Source organism: Capricornis sumatraensis, chromosome 16, assembly GCF_032405125.1.
Source record: "Capricornis sumatraensis isolate serow.1 chromosome 16, serow.2, whole genome shotgun sequence".
Taxonomy (NCBI): domain Eukaryota; kingdom Metazoa; phylum Chordata; class Mammalia; order Artiodactyla; family Bovidae; genus Capricornis; species Capricornis sumatraensis.
The window spans coordinates 63,725,495-63,746,182 of record NC_091084.1 but is presented as its reverse complement, the minus strand read 5'-3'; the positions used below and the strand labels follow the sequence as shown (position 1 = coordinate 63,746,182).

The 20,688-nt window shown below is 41.8% G+C and overlaps 1 protein-coding gene across 11 annotated transcripts in view; it reads left to right on the top strand.

Moving 5' to 3' along the window:
- The window catches only part of WT1 (WT1 transcription factor), a 48,249-nt gene that overhangs the window by 11,980 nt on the left and 15,581 nt on the right, over window positions 1-20,688 (top strand). For 6 of the 11 annotated variants that reach the window (XM_068988446.1, XM_068988443.1, XM_068988444.1 and 3 more), the window contains one exon: window positions 4,496-4,573. In XM_068988446.1, the coding sequence (XP_068844547.1) occupies window positions 4,496-4,573 (78 nt within the window). Of the gene's footprint in view, window positions 1-4,495; window positions 4,574-5,598; window positions 5,650-20,688 lie in introns of all 11 variants that reach the window. The other 5 variants (XM_068988445.1, XM_068988440.1, XM_068988436.1 and 2 more) reach the window with 1 other exon arrangement.

Sequence of the window (20,688 nt, the reverse complement as noted above, 5' to 3'; positions counted from 1 at the left end):
GCCTCTGTGCATGGGCCTTGGTTATCAGGTAGAAGTGTGGGGCAAAGCTATTACAGAAAACTCTGGGAACATGAATTCTGAGCACAGATGCCACTTGCATATGCCTTTTTCTTATTGGGAGTTTTTTTTTCACCCTGGGAAACACTTTTCTTCCACCAAGATGCTGGTTTGCCAGCTGATAACCATCTGGCAGGGGGCTTCCTGGGTGGCTCAGTGGTAAAGAACCTGCCTGCAGTGCAGGAGACGTGAGTTTGATCCCTGGATCAGGAAGATCCCCTGGAAAAGGAAATGACAACCCCCTCCAGTACTCTTGCCTGGGAAATCCCATGGACAGAGGAGTCTGGTGGGCTACAGCCCGAGGGGTCACCAAGAGTCGGACACGACTCAGTGACTAAACAACAACCGCCTTCTGGCAGAGGCAATTCAGGTTGTGATCAGTCTTCGGCAGCCCCATTCCAGCGGCAAAAAGAATGTTTCTACCTCATTCTTCTGAATATACTTAAACACACTTAAAGATGAACATGTACTTGAATTACACATGCATTTGAAGAGTGAGGGAGTTCTGGTCCAGATAATAACAGAGAGCTTTTCTCTTCCTTTCTTTTTGTGCAGAGGTCGAGAACTCAGTAATCCTGCAGTCCAGGCCAAAACAAACTCTATATGATCTACTACTGACTTCCTTTTAAGTTCCCCTTTTTGCTAGGACTGACTTCCTTTTATTTTACTCCAACTTGCATTAATCCCAGTTATAGAAGTTTCTTTCCTCTCTCCCTTGCTTCCAACTTCAAACATTTCTTACATAGGAAACCAGTGACTTTTTTTTTTTAAATTTCAAGATCTACTTGAAAGAAAATATAAAAGACACCATGACCATATATTTTGGAATATATTTTGGCAGCTGGCAATTTCAGCGTTCCTTTCCGAGCAGACAGAGTTAGATGGGGAGCTGAAATGCCTACGTGACCGCTGTGGTTGCTGTGATCCAAACCACCTGCTTATCTGATCTCCTCTGGGAATGAGGTGGCCGACACCTACAGTGGTTATTTAGTAATTAGATGCTTTGTTTGCCAGGGGTCATATATTCCTTAACTGGTGCTGCCTCTTTCTCTGGGGGTTTTCATGATGAGAGCTGGGTGTTGACCGATCGCCTGAAGAGATCAGAGCTTGGGCCTGGTATTTTTAGCTCAGATTCACATTTTGTCCTCTCCCAGCAGCAGCTATTGTCATTACTGTCATTGACTTCCAGTTGGAAGATGGTGCCAACCAAGCTGCCTGGCTGAGCCACTGAGGAGCCCCAGCCAGTAGAAGGCAGGATGTGGTTAAAATCGTGCTCTGATTCTATGACCAGCCTCAGGAAATCTTTTTTTTTTTTTTTGGTTTTTGCTTGGGAATATTCTGAAAGCCCTTCTCCTTTGGCTCTTCACCTTCTCTCCTCTTAAGAGGATTTGCAGGCTGAACTATCAGGACTACTGAAATCCAGAAGTGGGGGTCCTCTTGGGACCCTGGCACACTATTATCTTTCACCTCCAGACTCTTGTCTGTACTATTATCATATTGTTTTTTCTGTTGTTTAAATAGCAGTGAGAGAACAAGGCTCAGAGTTCAAATAATGCCAAGAAGCCACTAAAGGGGCGGGGCAGAGTGGAGGTGGGGGCATCAGGCAGGTCAGCACTAGGCAAGTCTCTGAGCCTCAGTTCTCCTCTGATAAATGACAACCATAAGGCAGTCATAAGTATGCCTGCCTCACAGAGTTGTTGTGATGAATATTGGTGATGTGTGAGTGTACTGTATGAAATCTGATGGATTAGAAAAAGTGAAATATGTTATCTGTGTAGTCTTAAAAGAGTTATTGTTAGAGCTTCTCAACATCCCTGTAAATTTAGACAGATTGAGATTAAAATTCCCATTTAACAGATGAGAAAACTGAGGTGCAGAGACTTGAACTGATTTGCTCAAGGTCCTAAAACTTACAGAGGAACCCTGTTCAGTAGAAACATAATGCAAGTCATCTACTTAATTTGAAGTTTACCAGTAGCCACATGTAAAAAATTAGAAACAGAAAAATTTAAAAACATTCTATTTAACTCCGAAAGCCCAACTCTTACTTTAGCATGTGGCACTCTCCATATTTCAGGTTCTAAACAGCATGTCTCACTAGTGGCTACCTATTAAGCAGTGCAGTAAAGAGGATTTTCAAGCCCCCACTAGGAAGATACATATATAAGGCATAGATTCTGTATTTAAGGTTTGCTTTCTGGGGGCCAAGAAAATGTACTTAAAAACTTACTTTCTCTTTAGGAATCTGTTGGGCTTATTCTTTAAGTCTGTGAGAAAATTCCAGCATCATAAAGTTAGATGTTTGGGACTCATTGACCCATATGTGTAAACTCCTGTCACTCATCTTGCTTCTCAGACCTCTTGAAAATTACAATGTTGTTAGTCTTATGCAAGGATGAAATAATTTCAGAAAGATCCCAATTCCAGTAGGACCTAGGAAAATTGTCAACCGGGGCTGAGTGATTTTAGTTGGTGAACAATTTTTAAAAAATCAGTGACAAAAACAGAGAGCTGCCTGGGGAATACAATGCCTGTTGGCTGAGATTAATGGCAAGATTAATAAATGGATTGCTTGATGAAAAGGCACAGGAGAACAAAAACCAGTAGAGACTGTGGAGGAGGCTGCTTATTAATGAACTGTCAGCCCAAAGAAAGTTCAAGAAACTCTCCTGTGTTAAATGCAGCAGGCTGGCACTTCTAATAAAAATTGGGGTCCTTCAGGAATTAATTACACTGGCCTTACAGCAAGAATTCGTGGAATTGCTAAATGTAGTGGCACAGACCAGCACCGACTGCGGCTGCGGACAGAGAAGCTGCTGGAGAAACTAATCTTTTTTTTTTTTTTCATTGATATGTAGTATATTGTAGTAGCATAATAGCCAGTTGGACACGGGGATGAATGATGGGGTCCAGATAGGCACTGACTAATGAAACTACACATACTTGGAGTTTGAAGTCACTTCACATTTCATATGTAAAATTCCCTCCTGGAATCTGACTTCCTCCTTATTCTGTGTGCCCGCCACTAAGGAGTTCCAAATTATTTTCCGAGTCATTCTATGAGAGGCAGATGGACTCTACCGTGATTTATCAAGCGATGTTGAGAGAGAGCACAGGGTTCATTTATTCCAAGGGATACATGCTGTTACTTCCCTCACCCCTCCACAGGTTCCCAGTTTGGCTGGCCTGACAAAACCTTCTCTTAATTAAACTTTGGTGATGCCTCTGCCCGATGGATGAAGCAGCCCAAAGGAATGTGGTGACAAGGTGGAGATTGTCCAGAATTTGCGATCTGGTATCACATACTGAAAGCGTCTTACCTTCTTTCCCTTCTGCCGTGAAGGTGGAATGGAAATGGTCTGTAATGTGTTTAGACCAAAGGTTCCCAGACAAAACCATTCATCTCTTGGGCCTCAAATTTCATAATTAACCATTTTACTTCAGGACTAAATGTATCCCTAATAGAACTTGGCTATGTAGGAGATTTCTGGTGATCGGTTGGTATGTTAGTTTTCTAGAAAGGAGATAAATATGAAATTAATGAATTAGTAAAAATAAAAGCATGTAATAAAGATGTTGAGTTGTACCATGCAGGATACTTTTGAGAAGAGTGTTATTTTAGGAAATAAATGTGACAGCTCTTCTATAATGCATTTAAAAAGTATTTTAAGACATATGCAAAGACATGGTTTTAAAAGTTGTATGTGAAAAATAAAAGAATAGTTTTTGGTTGGTTTATATGGTGATACAGTTTTCCTTTGGGATCTTAATGTAAGTGATCAGCCATTGTTTTCCGTTATATAATAAAGGTTTGGGTTGGGGCCTTTGAAAAAAACTCCCTTTGACTTATACCATGACCATAAAATTTATAGAGAATGATTCCTTGAGTTGTATCTAGAGTTTATCATCCTCTTTCTTCTGCTTGTCACATCCTTGAGTATTAGACCATCCATCACCCATCACTCTTTGACTTTTCAGGCCCTCATAATCCACATGATACTTATCCTTTTGATTAAAACAAGTTAATGGCCTTTTCACGAATAATTAATCTGCTGTCTTTCTACTTTCAGCTCCAGGCTTTTAACTTTAATGTTGAGCTATCCAGCCTGTGTTGCCTTTCAAAGTTTCACTCCCTTTAGCCTCTTCCCTTCAGAGGTTTAATACCTCTTTAGAAACTTCAGTGTTTGCTCTACTAAGGTTTTTTAAAGGCTTCCAAATTGTTCTCACATCCTTTCTGCTGTGTGTGAATTGAATGACATGTGGAGATCAGTGGGATGAAATGAAAATCATTTTAGACTCATGTATTCTGTCCATTCTGGAAAATGTGGAGGCTTTCACTGTAAAGAAAAGTTAAAAGTCTATTGCTTTTTGGAAAAAAAAATTGCACACATATATGTTGTATACTATGAATTTCTAACTCTGGACGTTTTTCTGACAGTGACAATTTATACCAGATGACCTCCCAACTTGAATGCATGACCTGGAATCAGATGAACTTAGGAGCCACATTGAAGGGGTAAGTTCTCTACTCCATTTCCCTTCAACAGTAACTTACACCTGTTTGAACCATTTTCAAGGTCCTTATTCCATAGGAAGAGAGCACAGTTGTAGGATAGGCGTGGCTCTCTATAGAATTAAGATGCTTGCCTCCTCCCAGTTGGTCAGTTTTGTTCAGTATTAAATTTTTAGGAATATAGTTAGGGGATGTTTTTGTCTAGAATGAGGGGTTGAGAATACTGGGAAAACTCCATTAAATGTTTTAGAGTTCCTTAAAGTTGTGTCCATTCAACCTTGTTTAATATTTATGTTTTGCCTGTGATATCACCGAAGTTAATCATTATATCATCTTCCCTAGAAATGCTTTGAGTTTAGAAAGTCCAAGATCTAAACTTGTATCTGAAGGTGATTTGGACCATCCAAAGTCAGATGTGGTCACACCTTGTTGCCTCAAGAGGCTTTTATCACATTTGATACACAACCAGAATACAGAGAACACAGCAGTCAAACATAGGTAGGGGCAATGCTTTGCACCTGGAAATGAAAAAAGCAAGGTGGAACTTGCTTTAAACAGTAAGAGAAGTCACTTTTAGGTTTGAATCTGAGTGGATAGGCCGTCAGACATGACAGTCACAAAGCCCCTGTGATGTAACAGATACTCATCTGGGTCCCCTCATCCTATCTTCCCAATGGCATTATGGTGCCTCCTAGGCACTGTTATCCTGTTTTTCAAAGAAGTTCGTCAAGCTCAGAGATTTAAGTAATTTCCCAAGCTCACATCATACTATGTGTGCGATAGAGCTGAGATTCCAAGTCCACTTCTGATTCCAAAGCAAAGGCTCTTTCCAGTCTCCTTGTGGGGCCTTCTACTGCCCACCCCCACCATCAGCCCGAGTGGGATCAGGGACACAGTTCAGCACTCTTGACTAGACAGCTGGCGCCTCATCTCTATGTATTTAGTGGCTTCTCATTGGATTGCGGGATCTGGGCTTGCTAGAGCCGTGCATGCTCCAGTCCCCATTCCCACCTCTTCTTCTTTTCTAGAGTTGCTGCTGGGAGCTCCAGCTCAGTGAAATGGACAGAAGGGCAGAGCAAGTGAGTGGACAATGCGATGATGGCAAAGCAAATGATGTAGGCCTTGTTGACTGGCAGCTGGGTGATGTAGGAGTTAGGACTGACGACGGGTAATCAGGGCAGCAGTTGGTGCACAGGGATGGGAAGAAGTGATCCTTTTTTTTTTCCCCTCTCTCTCTCTGCCTCCTCTTATTTACTGTAGATATGTATGTGAGTAAAAATGGAGGTGGTGACATTTCTCATCAGCATACTCCTGGAAAACAACTTAAGAAATGATGCCTTAGGAACCCTGCTCATTTCCTGGCAAATGTTTCAAAAATATATTTAATTGGTGGTATTACACATATTCTTGTTACATCTGTCAAATCTTTCAGCCATACTTAATTTGCCTTTTCTCTATTTACCTTTAAATCTCTCAGGGAGAACTTAACTTTTACCCCAAATCTATGGTCAGACTTTCTGCAAAGACTTTTTAGAGTTTCTAAACATCTGTGTTTTCCCCAGCCTTACAACCTACACCCTGGGACATTTTTGTAACTGTTTCTTTTGATTTTGTTTTCTCTGCTTAAACACCAGAACCAGCCTCCCTTTTCTGGCCCTTCTTTCTTTTGTTGGTTCTGTGCTGTTTTTTGGATCATCCTTTGGTGATCAGCAAAGGTGTTTTTCATCTTCTAAAACTATTAGAGCCTTCTTTCCACACCCAGCCCGCAATTTGTCAACTATTTTAACCAAATCTCCACTTCCTTTCTCTAGACCAGAAGTATAAAAGCCTGCTGTTGATTGGGAATTTTTCTCTCCCCACTTCCATCCAAGGGTTGATGACAATTTCAGCATTGTATCTTTCCACTTACTTGCAACTTATGTTATCTTTCCTGGTGCCAGCCTTTCTTTCTGAATCCCTAACTTTTCTTCTCTCCTCTCAGAATTCAGTAACTCTCCCCAAACTACATGCCAAGAATAGATAGAACATGATTGTGAAGTGAGGAGTATGTTTCAGTTTTTTAAAATTTCTTCATGATGGAATATAGGCTTTGTTTGTTTGCTTAATGAAAAGAATTATGTATAAGGAATCTTGGCATGTATTTTAATCTGGGTCTTTCCATTGGTGAGATAACCTTGGTATCTTTTAAAATCTTCAGGCACGTGGTATTAGTCACTTGCTAGGGAGTCAGAGGAGAAGGCAGTGGCACCCCACTCCAGTACTCTTGCCTGGAAAATCCATGGACAGAGGAGCCTGGTAGGCTGCAGTCCATGGGGTCGCTAAGAGTCGGGCATGACTGAGCGACTTCACTTTGACTTTTCACCTTCATGCATTGGAGAAGGAAATGGCAGCCCACTCCAGTATTCTTGCCTGGAGAATCCCAGGGACGGGGGAGCCTGGTGGGCTGCCGTCTATGGGGTCGCACAGAGTCAGACACGACTGAAGCGACTTAGCAGCAGCAGCAGCAGCAGCAGGGAGTCAGAAGCTATAAAGATGAAGTGCAAAGTGAGAATAAATTTGTTTTGTTCAATCCTGTATAAGAAACAAAAACGAGAAGAGTTTTCATTGATCTGGTGTTTACATTTTGGAAAAGGATTCTTGAAATTAAAATGTGCTTCTTGAATACTTTATTCAGAGAGCTGTGTAAAAAGCATCAAGTGACTCCAATAGATAGTCTTATAAGAGTACTGTAACTCTCTGGAGAACAAAAAGTTACAATTGTCTAGTTTATCTTCTCTCACGTTGGGTTTTTGATCTCTTTGGCACATACTGTAAGTCAGCTAAATGTTTGCTTCTGTGTGGGAATTGAATATTTATCTAAAGATGGATGTGAAGCTTATTGGGCCAGGTGTGAAGGGCTTTATGTACTTCTCTTTTGTTTTCACGACAATCTTGTAGTCACATACATGTTTCAGATGAGGGCTTGAGAGGTTACGCTACCTAAGCAAGTTCACTTAGCGAGTAAGTGTCAGAGCCGTGTTGGAACCCACTTCTGTCTGACTGCAGGATCTGGGCTCTAGATTAGAGTTTCTTAAACTTTTTAGACTGTGACCACAGTTAAAAATACCTTTACACTGAGACCGAATGTACACAACACACACATACACACACATTTTCACTAAAAAATATTACATGCTTTACTTACTGACGTTTTCTGCTTTATTGCATATCATCTTAAAAAATGCTGGTTGTGATTTTACAACTTGCTAATGTATCATGACCCACAATTTGCCTCTCTTTTAGCTCTTAAAATAGCAACTCCTTAGCTCTTTCCTTCAAGCCCATGAACAGCTGAGAACTGGATACAATTGAAACTAATATCCCAGTAGAAAGTGGTTTTCCCCAGGGGGTACATAATCTGAGTAGGTGTCTTTATTCTCTGTACCAGATTTGTTTTCCTTTGTCCTGGTATGAAAAGGCTTTTCATGGAAAATTTGGGAAAAGATCCTCTGCGAAGAAAGACAAAGAGAACTAACTGTATTTTTGCATTAATCCATAACTAGTGTCTGGACACTCTCTGAAATCAGTGGTGTGAAACGTCATGGTAACAGCGTAGATGTGTAACAGGGAAACTGGATGTCTGAGTCATGTTTTTTTGGGGAAAAGGATGTAATTTCTAAATCACTCATAAAAAAGAAGCATTATCACATTTTTATTAAAAGATCGTGTACCTGAGACTAATACCCACTAAATATTTGTTCACATTTTCTTTCTTTGAAAATCATACTTTTTAAAAAAGAATAAGCTTGTTTCCTTGTGTCCTAGGCAAGTCCACAGAGACATCTTTCATTAGATGTTGGGAAGCAGTGTTATACTGGGTGGGGATAGAGTTTTAGGGAAAGTGAGGGCAAGATAAGAAGAAAACATGAAACATGGGCAAGGAGGGGCTTCCCTGATCGCTCAGCCAGTAAAAAATCTGCCCGCAGTGTGGGAGACACAGGAGATGTGAGTTGGATCCCTGGGTTGGGAAGATTCCCCTGGAGGAGGAAATAGCAACCACTCCAGTATTCTTGCCTGAAAAATCCCATGGACAGAGGAGCCTGGCAGTTGATGAGGTCGTGAAGAATCGGGCACGACTGAACAACTAAGCACCCACACGGGGGGAGGAAAGAATCTTGCCACTGATTTACTCCTCTCTCTCCTTCTCCCTTTACTCATTTTCATCTCTGCATAATAAGAATCAGAGCTGCTTTTATGACATCAAGTGGGAGAATGTTGTATTTCAGTTTAAGTCAAAGGGAAGATACCTTATGAAGCTACTTTGCTAACTCTGACCGCTTTCCTTACCTACAAACAATGAGATTAAATTTTCTAAGTGGGTCATTGGGAGAAAAAATCGCAGGGAAATCTTTCTCAGCACTAGTCCGCTTTTCTGAATAATTCTGTGGGTGGCACCTTGCGTTGTTGTCTGCTTTGTGTTTCTTTAGAAGGATTTTTTGTGTGTTCCTAATGCCTGCTGATTTCCCAACGCTGCTCCCAAGCCCAGCTCCTCTGTCAGCCTCTGTTTTGTCTCTTCTGAAGAAAATATCCTGCAAAATGGAGAAACACATCAACCTTGACCGTGGTCCAAGTTGTTAAAACAAGGAAGAAGTTATTCTCTGGGGACTTGGGTAGGGGGAGTGGGAAATTGAACACAATAGAAATGTGAAAGGAGTGCTGAGCAAAATGAATGGCCCCCTTTGCTGGTCCAAGAAGTTCAGACTGTTGGGAACACACAGTATTTGACCTGTGGATGCTTGAAAGGAAAAACGAAAGGTCTCAGGATGAGTGATGTATGGTGAAAACAAAGCTGCGTGTTTGGGTAGGGCCAAGGCTGTCGAATCTGGAGAAAATCCCCACTAGACATGGTCTCATCCCTGAGAACCTCTGCCAGAAGAGATAGCTGTCTTCTCTGGCTGGGAGTTCCAACACACAGCCCAGCACCTTCCCTCTCCAGCCCGTGAACAGAAGGTATCCGTCCAAGAGATTTACTTCTCGAAAATGGATAGCTTGCTTTTCAGGGGCTCCTGGAGCTTGTGATGCAAACACAAAGGTGGAAAGAAGCAGCTCTGGGAATATCAGCATTCCTGAGGGCACTCCTCCACCTCCACTCCCAGGATAAAGCTGTTAATTTCTTCTTTTATACAGTTACACTCACGCATTTCAACTGTGCTGGGCTTGGCTGGAGTCCGTTAGCCGGACTTCCCAGAACAAAGCAGGGGACTCTCTGCTTTTGCAGGATAGAGACGAGGACTGACTTAGTCCTGCCTGTTCCTGTTCCTTTCAGCGTGGACTGGTGCAGTGGTTTCTTTGTCTTCACTTCACTTCCCTGCTGCTGCTTTCCTTCCTCTAGCTTTTCATCTTTTCCCCCTTTTCTCTTTGGGCATTTATTCAATTCATGTATAAATTTATAGAACAGAAAATCCAATTTTATAGGAAAGGAGATTAACACTTCCAGCAGCAGCCCCGATGAAACTACTGTTAATATTATGTCCCATACCCATCAGACCTTTCCCCATTTGTGTCCTTTTCTTTTTTATTAACAAATGATTGGCTTCAACTTAGATCTGATTCAGCAAAGGTAGTTCTGTAGGCCATTGCAGGGTTCTGTGTTTTTTTGAAAATATTCTCAACCTCTTAAAAATACTTTGCTTTAAAAAATATTTTGGGCTTTATAGACTTAGCGCCTCCATACTGTGTTTCTAACAATTCTGTTTTAAAGCAGGGAATGAGTTTTATCTCATAAACAGAAGGATAGATAACAGACCTGTTCAGGTCAGGAGAAGAAAGAACTACTGAGTGGAAATCATACAAAAGGAAGGTGGTGATGAAGGGGGCCCAGCTGGGAATGACGAGCATGGTGGACTCGGTGCAGGAAGGGGTTAATGAGGGTCCCAGTCTGTTGATAAAGGCGTGTGTTGGAGTTTGAGAAGGTATATAAGGTAGATAAGGGAGAAGGCAATGGCACCCCACGCCAGTACTCTTGCCTGGAAAATCCCATGGACAGAGGAGCCTGGTGGGCTGCAGTCCATGGGGTTGCTAAGAGTCGGACACGACTGAGCGACTTCACTTTCACTTTTCACTTTGATGCATTGGAGAAGGAAATGGCAACCCACTCCAGTGTTCTTGCCTGGAGAGTCCCAGGGACGGGGGAGCCTGGTGGGCTGCCGTCTCAGGGGTTACACAGAGTCAGACACGACTGAAGCGACTGAGCAGCAGCAGCAAGGTATATAAGGTGAATGGAGGCTCTCTTTCATGACCTCAAGGAGTCTTTTAGACCTCTCATGTCTATGGTTCCATCATGGGCCTTTTTGAAACCCTCTGCTTTACCATTTATTCTTCTCCTTGTCATCAACCCCCATGCCCCATCATAATCTCTAACTAGAAAAATATCCGTATAGAAGCTGCACTCATAAAATGTCATCCAAGAAAAATAAATAAATAAATAAAATGTCATCCAAATAAATGCACCTCTGGAATGAGGGGCTGCTGCCTATTTTAGTAGCGTTTTTTTTCCTATTGAAAGTGAACACGCTCATTTTTTCTAGTTTCATTTCTAACTCTTCACTTTAAAAGCAAAGCTACAGATGTAGTGTTCTTAAGGCTAAGATAGTAACTTTATCAAAATGGAAACAGCTTTCCCCCCCTGGATTATAAAAGTAACACAGGCTTATTATATAATAAAAAATTCAGACAGTACCAAAACATTATAAAGGAAAAAAGAAAAGTCGTGTGTTATCTCACCACACAGAGATAACTAGTGTTTAAACATATTGGGGTATATTTGTATCTGCAAAGAAAATATTCTGGAAACATTTACTGAACTATTAACTATAGTTGCCTCTGAAAAGATTAGAGGGAAAGGGCAGAAGCCTGATAGAGATGAGTTTAAGAGATCCCTGGTGGCTCAGCAGGTGAAGAATCCTCTGAAATGCTGGAGATGTGAGTTTGATCCCTGGGTTCAGAAGATTCCCTGGAGAAGGAAATGGCAATGTTCTCCAGTAATCTTGCCTGGAAAATCCCATGGACAGAGGAGCCTGGTGGACTACTGTCCATGGGGTCGCAAAGAGGTGAACAAGATGTGCTGGAGACGTTGTATTAAAATAACACTTCCCTGGAGTTTTGCAGCAAAAGGAAGCTAAGAAATGGGGTTCTAGCTCAGTAGGGAGAGAGGGTCAGGAAAAGTTGGATTTTTAAAAATTGCTTTGATTTATTTATATTTATATGGAAGCACTTGCCTGTTTGCTATTGAGACATGATCAGGAAGAGTGAAATTAATGATGGGAGGGGATAGAATTGCTAGAACAGGGTCCTTGAAAGAGAAGAGGCTTCATGGGCATCTAGGAGCTGAGATAGTTCATCTAGTGGTAGTATTGGTTACCAAGAACTCTTTGTTTCTAAGGATATTAACCCGTTGCTTGTCATATATGCTGCAAATGTTTCCTCTGTTTGGTATTACATTTTAACAATATTAATGTTTTTCTGTTAGAAATTTTTATTGTCAGAGCAAAAATGATCAGCTTATGTTTCATAATTTCAACTTTTGGCTTTTATATTATGCCTAGAAAGATTTTTCCAATTCCAAGTTGTTTTTTTTTTAATTTACTTTCTATCTTTTGGTATTTTTTTTGATTAAATTCTTAACATTTAAACATTTAATTTATTCTCAACTTACTAGACAACTGATTCCACCTTAATTTATTTCTAAATTTATTTCTAACTTGTCCTATCCCCAAACTGCTTTGAATAATCCATCCTTACTACCTTTATCAATTCTGGTCTCATTCTATGTATGTCAGATGTCCCTCTTTTGAATTTCTTTTTCAAGATTTTTTAATCTTGAAAAGATTCATGATCTTAATGCTTCTGGCTTCAAACATCTGTTTGAGAGTGAGTGTGATTCCTTTTAACGTATTACAGGTTTTTTTTTCTGTTTCTTCACCTTGAAATACCTTATGTTACTAATGTCAGCTGAAAAAGTGAAAGTCGCTCAGTCGTGTCCAATTCTTTGTGACTCCATGGACTATACAGTCCATGGAATTCTCTAGGCCAGAATACTAGAGTGGGTAGCCTTTCCCTTCTCTAGGGGATCTTCCCAACCCAGGGATCAAAGCCAAGTCTCCCACATTGCAGGAGGATTCTTTACCAGCTGAGCCATCAGGGAAGCTCAAGGACGATGGAATGGGTAGCCTATCCCTTCTCCAGGTGAATCTTACTGACCCAGGAATCAGACCAGGGTCTCCTGCATTGCAGATGGATCCTTTACCATCTGAGCTACCAGGGAAGCCCTAATGTCAGCTGTAATGTGGCGCCTTTGAAAGAGAGAGTTATGTACACTGGCCTTCACATGTACCAATCTCCATTTCAACTGGAGAAGCAGGAAAGGGCTTAGTCTTAAGACCACTGAGCTTGATTCTGGGGTTTTAGGGAGGATTTTTTTTTTTTTTTTTAGGTAATTGAGAATACTTGAGTAAAATTTTTCAGGTTTAAGAATTTAAGAGTGTATGAGCAAGCTGGGTGGGAGCCTTTGAGAACTCAGGCTGCAAAAGATCCTGCTAATTTTCCCCACATCGAATTTGTCTATCATGTGAAGTTGGGACACCTGTTCTTAGGGTGAAACTAGGAGCAGTCTCTGGCCAAAGCGTTGAGAATATAGAACCCAGTGAGTTAGATGAAACTGGGACTCTGATGAACTAGCGCTTCAAAACCGGACACATGTAAGGGGAGATCCAGCTCTTTCTTGTATGATCTGGTGAGGTCGTCTGTGAGAACATGAGTTCCTATGTTTCTATGTGTTGAGGTAGGAAGCATGCCTAAAAATATTCTTCCCAGCAGTAGCAGTCAGTAAGTAGAGTGGGATTTCTTTTGAAGGGGAGCTGTATTCTCCCCAAACTATTGTGGGAAACTAGATTTTAAATTGCTTTTAGCTCTGCTCTGAGTGTAAAGTAAGAGAAAAGGCAGTTGGAGGAGGTTTGTATACCATTTCAAATGGTGAGGAAAGCTTGATGGTTCATAATGGCTGATTTATACAAACGTTGTTATCAGGCTATTAACCACTCAGCCTATATTCCCTATTAAATAGTGGCCAACGACTAGACTGCATGGAAGTGAGAACATGAACCGTGACTGTAGTGAAGCTCTTGAACAGGAATCCAAACAAGTTTCAGTAGTAATAGCTAGCATGGTTGGAACAAGTGGTCATTCTCCAGAAGGTAATACTTTGAAGGACCTTTCTCAGTACTCACTTATAGGTATTGTGTTTTGGTATGTTTGTTGAAAAATAAATCCGATTACTTTGAGACAACTGTTATACATTAGCAGGGCTTTTTCTATAGCAAGTGGCAGAACCTTAGTTGTAACTGGCCTAGGTCAAGAGGGAATTTAAATTTAGCAGCTTACTGTATTTTAAAGCCCCTTGTATGGATTCAGGAGCTGAGACAGTGTCTTTAGAATACTGTTTCATTGTCCTTTGCCTCTGCTCTCCTTTGTGTTGGCTCTCTTCTCAGACAGGTTCTCTTTATTGTGACAAAAGTAGCTGTTTTGACAGTTTCATAAGACAGTTTCCCTTTTGGTCCTTCTCCACCAAAGGACCCAGGGAAGGCTCTGATTGGCCAGGATTGGGTCGCGTAGCTAGAGAATACAGTGATCTGATTGGCCAAGCTCTAGGCATGTATACACTCCTGGAGCCTGAGAGTGCGTTCGAGAGGGGTGGCTCCCTGAATGGAGAAGAGGTCTATCTTTCCAGAGGAAGGTGGGCAAAAAGATAAAAGGACACTCGAGGGATTTGAAAAGTCAGAGTTAGTGAAAGTGGAGTGAATCCTCTTCCCCTCCAGATATGATGTGGAGCTGGATGCTGCAGGGATGTACAAGACCTGGATAGAAAATAAGGATGGAGTAGGGATGGGGAGCCTTCTTTCTAATGCTCATGAAAAAAGTGTTCATTAAAAAGCATAATAGTAAGAATTATTAGTATAGTATAATTTTTAATGGAAAATTATATACAGATATTTTAATTATACATAAAAAATAATAGGTCTTTTTCTTGAGGTCTGAACTGAAATGAAACACCGGAAGGCAGGAAGAAAATAAATTTTTCAAGTAAAAATATGGCTGATTGTTTTCTGCAGACTACTGAGGAAATCTGATACTCGTAAATTATCAGTTACTTATTTTTTTTAAACTCGGTCAGGTTTAACTTGATCATTTCATCTTTATATTCTGCTGTCTATGCTGGATTAGTTAAAGAAACTGCATCTTTCAGTCTTTGTTTTCAGTATGCTTGTTCAAACTATAGGGAAATTATATTTTCATACAGTAAAGCTTTAAACCCAAGCATTCTGGTGTGACCACGAGGCTTCCCAGGGGACTTCTTGACCCTAAGCCTCTAGGACTCATCAGTTCAAGTCCGACTGTCTCTGGCTGGTCTGTGTGTATGGTGAGTATTTATGCATAGGGTTATTGTTTCGTTGATTTTTTTTGTTAATGATTGTCCTCTCTTGTCTCTTTTGGAGAAGGCAGTGGCACCCCACTCCAGTACTCTTGCCTGGAAAATCCCATGGATGGAGGAGCCTGGTAGGCTACAGTCCATGGGGTCTCAAAGAGTCGGACACGACTGAGCAACTTCACTTTCACTTTTCACTTTCATGCATTGGAGAAGGAAATGGCAACCCAACTCCAAAGTTCTTGCCTGGAGAATCCCAGGGACGGGGGAGCCTGGTGGGCTGCCGTCTATGGGATCGCACAGAGTTGGATACGACTGAAACGACTCAGCAGCAGCAGCAGCAGCTTGTCTCTTTTATGCTGTAACTGCCCTCCCTGCCCCCACCTCCTCTCTTTTCTCATACTCTGATTTGTTGAAGATAGCAGGTCAATTGGTCAGTAGAATATTTCACAATCAGGTTTGGCAGATTGCTTCCTCTTAAAGTCTTTTAACTTGGGAAGTCCATGCCCTGTTTTTCCTATAAATAAGTAGTTAGATCTGGAGGCTTGATTAGATTTGGGTTCCTCTTTTTTTGGCAAGAATAATTGAGGAATGGTGGTATGTTCAGTTTCATCTCTTGTGTTTAAACTTTCAGGAAGTGAACTTTTAAAACCTGATTCCATTGCTCTTTTCCCGCAAAACTGGCACACTAGACAGGGGTGATGGTTCTCAAGGCTTGCAACAAAGTATATTTTCTTTTTGCACAGTGTATTTTCAACACCAAAAAAAAAAATTCAGGCATCTCAGCATCTCATATATAAGCCTAAGTAGCAAAGATGGTGGAGAAGGCAATGGCACCCCACTCCAGTACTCTTGTCTGGAGAATCCCATGGACGGAGGAGCCTGGTAGGTTGTAGACCATGGGGTCGCACAGAGTCGGACACGACTGAAGCAACTTAGTAGCAGCAGCAGCAAAGATGGAGCAAGAAGAAGGGTTGATGAGTAAATTTCATTTTCTAGATACACCAGAGTATGAGGTTTTCCCATGTGTTTCCCTTTAAATCTGATTAATTCTGCAGAGACAAGAAGAAAGAGGTGAAGAAGGGGGGGGGGGGAGCGGTTATTCACCTGGCCAAAGATTAGAGGTGGGAGAGAGAAATCACAGGTGGAGGTTTCCCCTTTTTGAATATTCATATCAAATGCTAGTTGCCCTCAAAAGGCTCTCTTTTTTTTTTTTTAAACTTCTTCTGTTGATAAGGGATTTCAGGGCAGCTCTGGTTTTCCTCATCTGTAAAACCTCAATTCCTTTTTATTAATCTTCTTGTGCCTGTGAAATATCAAAATTAATCATTTCTAAAGAAACTACTCTTTAAACATTAAGTTTTTTCTGGGTCGAACCTCAGTGTACAAGTTTTTAGCAGGAAGAGGGCTCATAACTTGTGTTATATGAGGGACATTTTCCTGTTTTTACAAACTTTCTAAGATCACATGATTATGTATTTTAAAGCTGTCTAGGAAAAGCAAACTTTCTCAGGATACATTTTAATGCATTTTAAAGCTGTTTAAGAAAATGTACAGTCCGTGTCACAGCCAAAAGCGGAGTCATGAGATGTAGGCTCTGCTGATAATTTCTTCTGCTTAGTTTATTTTCCCAGTTAGGTAGAAAGAAATTTTCTTGTAAAAATTTTGTTCACCATCAACTGCTCTATTGCACACAAGCAGACCATTTCCTTCAGTGTACTTTGCCCTTTCTTGTACCAAATAAATATTGTGCCTCCAAGCAGATGCTCAGTTGTGCTAACAGTACATATTTGAACTTGCCCCTCACAGCCTGCATTCTCCTATCCCACTCCCACTGCATTTTTCAAACCTTCAGACATGGGTAATTTCATTCATACTCCAGGAGAAAGGAGCTAGGGATTATTCAGGTGTCATGATGATAGAAGTGAACCCAGGTTGGGCTTGCACCACCAGAATTGTCCAGCTGGCTTTGCAGGAAGATGAGCTACACTGACCTGGATGCAAACACCCTGTCTGCTGCTTGCCATCTATCTGACTTTAGGCACGTAATTCGATCTTTCCTTAAACCTCAGTATTCTGTGCTTTAAAATGGGGATAGCACTGTTAAATGCCATTTGTTGAGGGCATACCATGTACAAAGCAGTGCTTTACTTACCGAATCTCATTTGTAACAGTCTGATGGGGAGTACTGTTTTTCTCATTGTGCACGAAGCTGAGGCCAGAAAGGCTAAGTCATTTGCCTCAAGTGATGCCCTTAGTGACTCCTAGCATTGTGCTAAGGATAAAAAGTATGTTTTGTTGATCTCAGTTGGGCTTCCTTGGTGGCTCAGATCTGCCTACAGTGTGGAAGACCTGGGTTCAATCCCAGGATTGGGAAGACCCCCATGGACAGAGGAGCCTGGTGGGCTGTAGTCCCTGGGGTCGCAAAGAGTCAGACACGACTGAGCAACTAAGCACACACATAGATGATCTTCCCGACCCAGGGATTGAACCCGGGTCTCCCGCATTGTAGGCAGGCACTTTACTGTCTGAGCCACCAGGGAAGTCCAGATCTCAATCACCAGGCTTAAAAGAAGAACATGAGAAATAATTTCTGTGGTTGTTAGTAACTTCATGCATATAACTGTAGGCCTGAACATTTTGTTAGGATAAGGTTACTGAGTGATGTTTTACTTTTGCTCCTCATATAGCTTAGCTCTTTGGTTTTCAAGCAAATGTATAAAATTGGTTATTGCTTCATTTTACAGAGGAGGAATCTGAGTCAGAGTTTAGATGATTCACCCATGACCACAGAGTAAATAAATGATAGACGTGGGCCTGGAACACAGGCATTCAGATGCAAAACCCATGTTCTTTCAGACTGATCTTTTGGGTTAATCTAGAGATAAAGAATCTAGGTTAATTTAGCTCTGTTAAATATATCTGCAAGAAACCAAACAAATCCAGTTCCTTTGGTATGGGAGCCTGAATAATGACCCCCAAGGATATCCAAGTCTTCATCCTTGGAGGCTGGGGTGGAATGTTGCTTTCTGTAGCAAAAAGGAACTTGACCGATGTGACTAAGTTAGGGATCTTGAGATGGGGAGACTGTCCTGAATACCTGAATGGGCCCTCACTGTAATGAGTGTCCTCATAAAAGGGAGGCAGAGGGAGACTGGACTACAGAAGAGTGACTGGGGATGTGATGAAGGCGGGAGGAGGTCAGAGTGATGTAGTGATGTGAAGGCGGGGCCAAGGAACGCCAGTGAGTTCTGGAAGCTGAAAAAGACAAGGAAGAGATTCTCCCGTAAGTCTCCAGAAGAAAATAACCCTGCCAACACATAAACTTTAGTGCAGTGAAGCTTATTTTAGACTTCTGGTCTCCAGAATTATAACAGCACAAATTTGTGTCCTTTCAAGCCACCAAATTTATGGTAATTTGTTACAGCATCTGTAGAAAACAGATACACTTCAACTTGTGTGTATGTGTGTTAGTCAACTCTGTTGTTCCAAATCTGTAACCCTAAGGACTGTAGCCCACCAGTCTCCTCTGTCCGTGGAATTCTCCAGGCAAGAATACTGCAGTGGGTTGCCATTCCTTTCTCCAGGAAATCTTCCTGACTCAGGGATCGAACCTGGGTCTTCTGCATTGCAGGCAGATTCTTTATTGTCTGAGCCACCAGGGAAGCCCCATACTTCAACTTACTGCACAACAACTGTGGTTTTCTGTCTGTAAGTCAGTGCTTAAGCCTACTTTGAAATGGGCCAGTGATATTTAGAGGTAAACCACTGACCCCTATAGATGATAACTTCTGGATTTTGGTCTAGCATCACTGACCATTTCTGCTGTTCAAGTATGCATCCTTTCAAACTTTCAAGGGTTTGGAAGATTCTAATGCTGAAACTCCAGTACTTTGGCCACCTCATGCGAAGAGTTGACTCATTGGAAAAGACTCTGATGCTGGGAGGGATTGGGGGCAGGAGGAGAAGGGGACGACAGAGGATGAGATGGCTGGATGGCATCACTGACTTGATGGACGTGAGTCTGAGTGAAGTCCAGGAGTTGGTGATGGACAGGGAGGCCTGGCGTGCTGCGATTCATGGGGTCACAAAGAGTTGGACATGACTGAGAGACTGAACGGAACTGAACTGAATGACTCAGTACTTAAAGAATCAGACACATCGCCACTTCCATTCTGTTGCCAGGTAGGAGGAGGCAACAGAATCCAGAGGGAGTTTTCCAGCTTGCAGTTTAAACTTCACTGCTCAACCTTTAAAGCAGAGGTTGCAAATTGATTGCCCTTAGGCCAGAGATAGATTTTGTTTGATCTGACAGTGATTCTTTACAATTTCAGTGATTTCCCAGAATTTAAAACTCAACTGATCTCACATAAAAGCTGTGATTTCTGACTTTTCTGGAGGATGGAAAGATCTGGCAACATTGAGGTTATGTTATCAGTAGTACTTGGCTGGTAGATCGAGTTCCTCGCTGCCTCCTTTGGGCAGGGGTGGGGTGGCTGGGCTGGCTGTCCCTGTCAGTTTGATGCCATCTTTCTTTCCCGGACCTTCATCATTTATTTTTCTCACTTGCTTGGCCCCTGTAGGTACCTGAGTTTGTGGCTCTGCTTTAAGGGAAAAAAAACCAAATCCATATTCTGAACAGTTTAGCTAAGTCATTGACCCTTGGCTGATAATCATGGAAATTCATGGAGTGAGGTGGCAGAAGAGTTGAGACTTTGCCTTAGTTTTTGCTTAAGTGAGGCAAATATCTTAGTTTTTAAATAGGAAGAAAAAAAAAAAAACCCCAGTAGATTCTGGAAACCATAGAGCAGTGAGATTAGCATGAGTTGTTGGTAAAGCTATTAAGCTGGATTTTGGAAAGCACATAGGGAAAAAAACAAGAGTTTAGGAACAAAGGTGTGTTAATCATGCGCAAGGCAATGCTCAAGTCTGTTTACAGAATTATTAGTCTCTGTGGAAGGTCACTAATGTAGTTGATCTTTATTGCAAAAAGACACAATAGTTATTTTTTGATATCTTTGTGGATAGTTATAGGCTAAGTACTTAAGTGAGTGATTTTGCAACCCCGTGGACTGTAGCCCACCGGGCTCCTCTGTCCATGGGATTCCCCAGGCAAGAATCCTGGAGTGGGTTGCCATTTCCTTCTCCAGGGGAACTTGCCAACCCAGGGATCGAACCCAGGTCTCCTGCATTGCAGGCAGACGCTTTAACCTCTAAGCTACCAGGGAAGCCGATTTGTGCCTAGTTGAACAAAAAAACCTAAGGAGCTGTGTTAAGTATCTTTATCAGCCTGTGAGTGGTTTCTCGTGTAGTGCTCCGGGGTAGGAAGAAAGTGGCAGTTGTGTTACCCTCAGCTTCCTCTCCCGTATGGTCCCCTGCCTGCACCAGACCCCCTGACTCTTCTCACCTGCTGGCCCCATGGCTGCCTTCATTACACCTCACTGTCTGTCCCTGTGCTTTCCCTGCTCATCTTGGCCAAAGAGTCTTCAAATCCTTTTGCTCTGCCATTCAGCCGAGTCCAGTATTTTATCTATCAAAGAGTATTTCACGAGGCAACAAAGCATGAAAATGTTGTATAAAGCACCATTTTTTTTTCCTTAGGAAAGTCCAGCCTCTCTCAGGCTTGAGTCACGTGCCGTGCTGTGCATAGTGCCAGGGC